The following is a 6,959-nucleotide window of genomic DNA, read 5'->3' as shown; positions in this document are numbered from 1 at the left end:
TAGGTCACAAAAATTGGCATATAATGGGTTGACTTATATAAAGCCCCTCTGCTATATGGTATTGAGGAATTTACAATAGCTATCACTCATGTAAGAAGTGAAATCAGGCATGGTTTTCTACCTATATTTCTCTGCTGTATCAGTGCATCATGAATCGTGGTATGTGTTAAAGGGGGGCCCACTGAGACTCTTTTGCCTGAGGCCCTCAAAAATCTGGAGCTGGCCCTGGAAGTGCCCCCACTGCCTGTCTGTATTTCTCATTGTTAGGTAGCAAATCATCTTCTCTTTCCAACTATAATACTTTAATTAGTATGGTTTCACTGAAGTTGATATACCTTTGGCGTCTGACATTTCAAACAGATTCAGAATTGAGTTGGCTTTTGCACTTTGGTTTAGAAGAAACCTTCCATCATCTTCTCTTTGGACCTGGATTACTAGATAATAAGTCATATTTCCAAGGTCTTTAGTTTCATTGCCTTCAGAGTCATTCTTGGTCTTAAAAGTAGGACAGACTCTTAGCTGGTATACTCTTGTTTGATCTCCTGACTTCAGGTTCACCTGTTTTTTTTGTTGCTTTTTCAGTTAATTCATTTCAAAATGTTCAAATTATTTGCCAAATTTCCAATTTTTTCACAATTAAACTCAAGTCATACCAAGGAATTGTTACCACTAACCTGAAGTACAATATGTCACAAATAAACATTCTTAAAATCAGTGGTATCCGCTGAAGCGTTCCAGAATTGTTACCACATAAAGTGACACTGGTCAGTATTGTAAAATTTGGGCTGGTCATGAAGGTGAATACAGGATCGGGTGTGAAAGAATTAATAAAGAATGAACCAGGCAGTAGTTTAGTTGCACCATATAAAAAAAATGAGAACTGCTGTTTAAACGCATCTCAAAATATATTCATTAAAGTAATTTTAACTATTGCCTGCAATTACTAGTTAGGTTTTGAAATATGTGGGGGTGTATTGTATAGTTCAATAATATATGACTATTTGGGATTTTGTACAAGTATTATTATGTACAATATTCTTCAGAAATGTGGAACAGAGAGCTAGGGCATAACTTTGAAATTGTAGTTCCAGTTACAAGGTTGACCAGGTCTCTGAAAAAGTTTAAATGTGACAAAAAGAAAGTGATCTGGCTGCATATTGAGAAATCAAGTGTATTCCACCACATTCTGGATGCTGGTCAAAAATAGTATTAGGTCCTTAACATAAAGCTTTGCACTATATAAGTTTAAAGCCATTCATTCATTTAAGGCAGATTTTCTTACAAATGAAAGTGTGCTTCTCATGCACATTGTTCCCTAATGCATATTCTCTTTCTTGCTTCAGATTACTTTTATGTTGAGTAAATGGGTTTGTTTTGCACCTGATAATGTGTAGTCTCTTTTATTACATCCCTATGAAGGTCTCTGATCACTTTTAGATCACTGAAATTGAGAAAATTAGATATTCTAGGCATTTTTCTAGCCTGCGCCTGACAGGCACATTGTTCCATTGCGAGTTAGTGCAAATATTGTTCCTGACGGAGGGTTAAAAGGTAGGTGTTAGGGTTGGCGGAACGCACCGAATATATTTATTAAGTGAGATTGGTGCGTTCGCAACCCGGGATCCACCGTGCAGGAAAGAACCTGCTGCTAAGTGAACGGCGCCACTATATGGCGGTATGAACCAGCTCTGTTAGAGCAGCCGAGAAGGCAAGGCTCTGTGCTCTGTTAGACTTTCACAGAGGCACAGGCTAACTACCCAAATGAGAGCAGTCAGTGGTCATGCATGCACACAGAACTCCTCGCCGGAGGTGCCAGCATGCTAGGGGCTTATTTCAGCCGGGTCCCTGAACACATATAACACAATCTCCTCGCCAGAGGTGCCAGCATTCTAGGGGCTTATTTCAGCCGGGTCCCTGAACACATACGAACACATGACCACACTGGCGCAAAGCACATAACATATGAAGATACTAGCGCATGGCCGTGCGGCCATGCGAGTCTTAAATAGCTGTAGCACATTCAGGACCTTTCAAAGAAGGACCAATGGAGTTGCTGCAGTACCTGAGCATGTGACCCTAGATCTCCACTGAGAGATCTTGCCCTGGGCATGCTCAGTGTGTGCACAGCAGGACTTAGTCCCAGAAAAGCCTGCTCACCGCAGATCAGTGCAGGGTACAATAGCAGAGCCTGGAGAGGCAGTAGTAACCCTTTGCACAGTATCAGTCTCAGTGAGACGCTGGGAGCGACATCTCCGCTGAGCAGGCTGCACTGCAGCCGATGCAGAATGGGAGACCGCAGCAGACACGGATCGAGATTCCCCCTGTGCAGCAGAGGAAACTCGACTCCTAACAGTAGGTGTACCATATGGCCTATTTATACGTAGTTTGGACTTTAGGTACTAGGTACTAGTTGGCGATTATATTGATAGATGTCATCAGCAGTCGATGCGGTTAGTGGGAGGAGTCTGTTTTGACTCATTGGCGTAGACTGCCTGGCTGGACTGCCAGTCAGGCCAGCTAAGGCAAGGGAGATAGATAGTATCTACGTTTTTTGCATATCGGTGCGTGTGATTATAATATTTTCGAGGTATGTCTCTACTGTTTGCATGCTTCATCATGTGAGCCATTGCTGTTATTTTGTATATTCATTAGATTCATTGTTCCATGAGGTCTCATGAATGCAAATAGAAAATAGGAGGTTTTTAGTAAATTTTTGGCCTAGGTTCTAAAGTGTTAGGCGCTGCGAGGTAGGTATATTGTTTTGATTTTCAAAAATATTGGAAACATTGGAAATTGTTAAAGAAATTTGTGGTTTTTGTCTTAAAAGTAAAATTGTATTATATAATGTTCAGATAACAATTTTAATCGGCGCGTTAACTTTTAGGTAAATGCTGTGTGTTGTAACGAGTCATGTCTGATAAGAAGAAAAAACTTTCGGGGTTTCAGAACCGTAAAAGAAAAGCTGAGGAGGAGAAATCACTTTCAAAAATCAAAGGGTCATTTTTAAAATATCTAAGCAATAGAAATGAAGACGCGGAATTCCAAACGTTGGAACAACAGGCTTCTGTTGCCTCTGAAATATCGAATGTGGAAATAGAATTTGTTTCTCATGCTGAAAAAAGTGAACTACAACCATCAATATCTGGTGGTAGATCTGATCAAAGTCCCAGTACTGACATGGAGGCTGTTACATCTATAGAAATACTACGCAAAGACTATTTGGACGATCCCGCTACGTGGACCGTAATCAATGATGACTTACGCCTACATGTAGTAAAACTCGGCCCCACACAAGTTAAAGATTTCGATTTTCCTTTGGACACTAATCGTAGAAAATTTTCCTGTGTTCACTAAAAACGTCGTCATGTCAATGGTGAAAGTATTGAACGCAATTGGCTAACGTATTCTATTCAGAAAAATTCAGCTTTTTGTTTTTGCTGCACGTTGTTTCCAGACTCATCACTTCAACTAGGAATCATCAAACGCTCAGCCTTAGGTACTGATGGTGTAAATGACTGGAAAAACATATCTGCTATTTTAGCCAGCCACGAAAAAAGCAAAGATCACATGATTAGCTTTCAAAAATGGAAGGAACTCGAAAATAGACTTAAGATGAACAAGACCATTGACGAAGAACACTTACGCAAAATTGAAGAGCAAGAAAAATACTGGCATCAAATTTTAGAAAGGTTGATAGCTCTAGTGAGAGTACTAGGTACGCAAAACTTAGCGTTCCGTGGATCAAATGATGCATTGTTTGCATCTAATAATGGGAACTTTTTGAAATTTGTGGAGTATTTGGCTATGTTCGATCCCATCATGTGTGAGCACATTCGGAAAATCCGGGACAAAGAGATTCATGCGCATTACTTGGGAAAAACAATACAGAATGAGATGATTCAACTGCTAAGTAATGGTATTCAGGAAAAGATTCTTGATGATGTCAAAACTGCAAAATACTTTTCTGTAGTGCTGAATTGTACTTCAGACGTGTCTCATGTTGAACAAATGACTATCATTGTTCGGTTTGTTTCCACATCAGAAGACAAAAAGTTTGAAATTAAAGAGCACTTCTTGGGATTCATTCCTGTTTCTGATACAACTGGAGGTGGTTTGACAGCCGCTGTCTTGAACAAATTTGAAGAAATGTCGCTCTCTGTGGACAACTTACGAGGGTAAGGCTACGACAATGGGAGCAACATGAAGGGAAAAAACATTGGACTACAAAGACGAATTTTGTACATAAACCCACGTGCATTCTTTGTGCCTTGCAGCTCCCATTCTCTAAACTTAGTCGTCAACGATGCCGCTAAATGTTGTTTTGGAGCGACAACTTTTTTACTGTTAGTTCAAAATCTCTACGTATTTTTCTCTTCGTCAACTCAGCATTGGGAAGTACTCGTGCATCATTTGCCATCTCTAACTCTAAAACCTCTAAGCGAAACAAGGTGGGAAAGTAGAATTGATGCTCTGGCCCCCCTCCATTACCAATTGAGCGAAGTCCATGATGCCCTAATGGACATAGCAGAAAATATTAGTCTCACAGGAAGATCTGGAAATGTCTCCCGGCTAGAAGCTCAAGGTCTTGCTAAACAAGTTGAAACCTTTTCTTTTGTTACATCTGTTCTAGTATGGTTCAACATTTTGTACGAAATCAATTTGACAAGTAAGCTACTTCAGTCACAAGAATTCGATTTAGCTGCTGCTTCTCAACACCTTGACAAAACAAAGAAATATCTGCAATCATTAAGAAGTGATGAAGAGTTTGAGAAGCTGTTAGTTGATGCGAGGGAAATCGCAGAAGAGCTTGGCATACCAGCTAATTTTGAGTCAAGTTCTGCACCAAAACGTTTAAAGAAAAAAAACAGACAGTTCTCTTATGAAGGGAAAGATGAGCTCATAAGAGATGAGAAACAGAGTTTCAAAATTAACTTTTATGTTGCGATCTTAGATACTGCTATAAATTCAGTTGATGAGCGGTTCACTCAACTGAAAGAAATGGAATTGAAATTTGGATTTTTGTACCACATCCGTTCACTTGAGGGAAAACCAAGCAAATTTGTTCTGGATAAGTGTAAAGCTCTGGAAAAGTCTCTTACACACAACGAAGTAAAAGACATCGATGCCATAGAGCTATGTGGTGCACTGCAGGCAATGTCAAGACATGTTCCAGAAGATTCATCACCAAAAGACGTTCTTGAACTTTTGCTTAAATCTGACTTGAAAGAAAGTGTCCCCAACCTGGTGGTGTCTCTAAGAATTCTTTTGACTCTGCCTGTGTCCGTGGCTTCAGGAGAGAGAAGCTTCTCAAAACTAAAGCTAATTAAAACATATTTAAGGGCAAATATGATGCAAGAGAGGTTGGATGGGTTGGCAACAATTTCGATAGAATCTGAAGTTGCTAAACAAATTAATCTCGGTGACTTAGTGTCATCCTTTTAAAAAAAAAAGGCAAGGAAACAAAAATTGTAATTACTTATGGTCGTTTTTGTTTTGTATTATTGATTACTTTGTATATATTTGTTCTATACAACTTCTCAGAAGATTAAAGAGTTAGGAGAGAGTTAATTAATCAATGTTGTTGTGGTTTATTTTGCTCCTAAATTTATATCCCAAGTTTTCATCTACTGCCAAGAATAGTAGGGGCGCAACAAAATAGTTTCCCCTAGGGCGCCGTAATCTCTCGGGCCGGCCCTGCATTTACTCACTCACTCATTCATTCAATGCAAGAACAGACAAACCAATTCAACAGTAAATAATAATAATAATTTTATTTACATAGCGCCAACATATTCCGCAGCGCTTTACAAATTATTGAGGGGGCTTGTACAGACAATAGACATTATAGCATAACAGAAATCACAGTTCAAAACAGATACCAAGAGGAGTGAGGTCCCTGCTCGCAAGCTTACAAACTATGAGGAAAAGGGGAGACACGAGAGGTGGATGGTAACAATTGCTTTAGTGATTCGGACCAGCCATAGTGTAAGGATCGGGTGTTCATGTAAAGCTGCTTGAACCAGTTAACTGCCTAAGTATGTAGCAGTACAGACACAGAGGGCTAATAACTGTATAAAGTGTATGAGAACATGATGCGAGGAACCTGATTTAATTTTTTTTCTTTTTTTTTGAATGGGCCACACAGGGATAGTTAGGTTAATGCGTTGAGGTGGTACTGGATTCTGGTGTGGATGGGTGGTTTTAGTATTTTGGATCTGGATTTTGTGCTCTGTTATAAAGAGATGTGTTTTGTCGATTACTCTGTCTTTCGTATAGTGACACATTGCTTGTTCAAAGCTGAGTTATTCATCTCACTATTCCTCAGCAATGTGATGATCTGATGAAGGTCAAAAACACTGAATATGTTTACTATTGATCTGTTAAAAAATTAAATGAATTGCATTCAGTTTGGAGATTGTGAAGTTTTTATTCGTCTACCCTTGAACACCCTTTTCTTTTTTAAAGTCGGTTTAAATTAAAATCAGTTTAAATTATGCTCAATATATGTTTATATAAGGATTACAGCTTTATTTAATGATACAGAGCTCCAAATCCAAGGTGCAGAGATCTAAAACAAAATCTGCTTGTTTTCTGCAGCCACTACTAGATGTAGCGTAAGTGCTCACTGCATATTTTTAGGCTTGGTAATTGGTAGTAAGACAGTGTGTAGTAAGCTGCTAAGCAGAGATGATCAAATCTTCCCAGATTTGAATTTGCCAAATCACACGAATTTTACAGGGAAATTAAATGTTTCTAATTGGTGTGAAACATAGGATGTAAAAAAAACATTGCTCACCTTATTATTCCCATGTCCCATCACATCTGCAGCTTGCCATCCATTGCCCTCCGTGCCTCTTGTTTTCATCTACGACCTTTGCCCACATCCTCTTTGGTCTGCTTTACTCTATGCTTGGTTTTCCGGTAGCGAGAAGGCGTCTGATGTCACTGCGTGCTGTACA

The 6,959-nt window shown here is 39.3% G+C and overlaps 1 protein-coding gene across 1 annotated transcript; it reads left to right on the top strand.

The window, feature by feature from the left end:
* Window positions 1-3,612: 3,612 nt before the first annotated feature.
* On the top strand, window positions 3,613-5,442 carry LOC138671756 (zinc finger MYM-type protein 1-like). Its single transcript, XM_069759908.1, has 2 exons — window positions 3,613-4,175; window positions 4,275-5,442. The coding sequence occupies exons 1-2, from the start codon at window positions 3,613-3,615 to the stop codon at window positions 5,440-5,442; spliced, it is 1,731 nt and encodes a 576-aa protein (XP_069616009.1).
* The last annotated feature ends 1,517 nt before the right edge of the window (window positions 5,443-6,959 follow it).

Source organism: Ranitomeya imitator, chromosome 3 (assembly GCF_032444005.1).
Source record: "Ranitomeya imitator isolate aRanImi1 chromosome 3, aRanImi1.pri, whole genome shotgun sequence".
Lineage (NCBI taxonomy): Eukaryota > Metazoa > Chordata > Amphibia > Anura > Dendrobatidae > Ranitomeya > Ranitomeya imitator.
This window is presented reverse-complemented; position numbering and strand designations above follow the sequence as displayed.

Excerpts from the sequence above, each read along its gene's own strand:
- LOC138671756 (XM_069759908.1), top strand. The coding sequence starts at position 3,613 with ATGAACAAGACCATTGACGAAGAACACTTACGCAAAATTGAAGAGCAA. Across the intron at positions 4,176-4,274 it reads TCTGTGGACAACTTACGAGG|CTCCCATTCTCTAAACTTAG; the intron begins GTAAGGCTACGA and ends TGTGCCTTGCAG.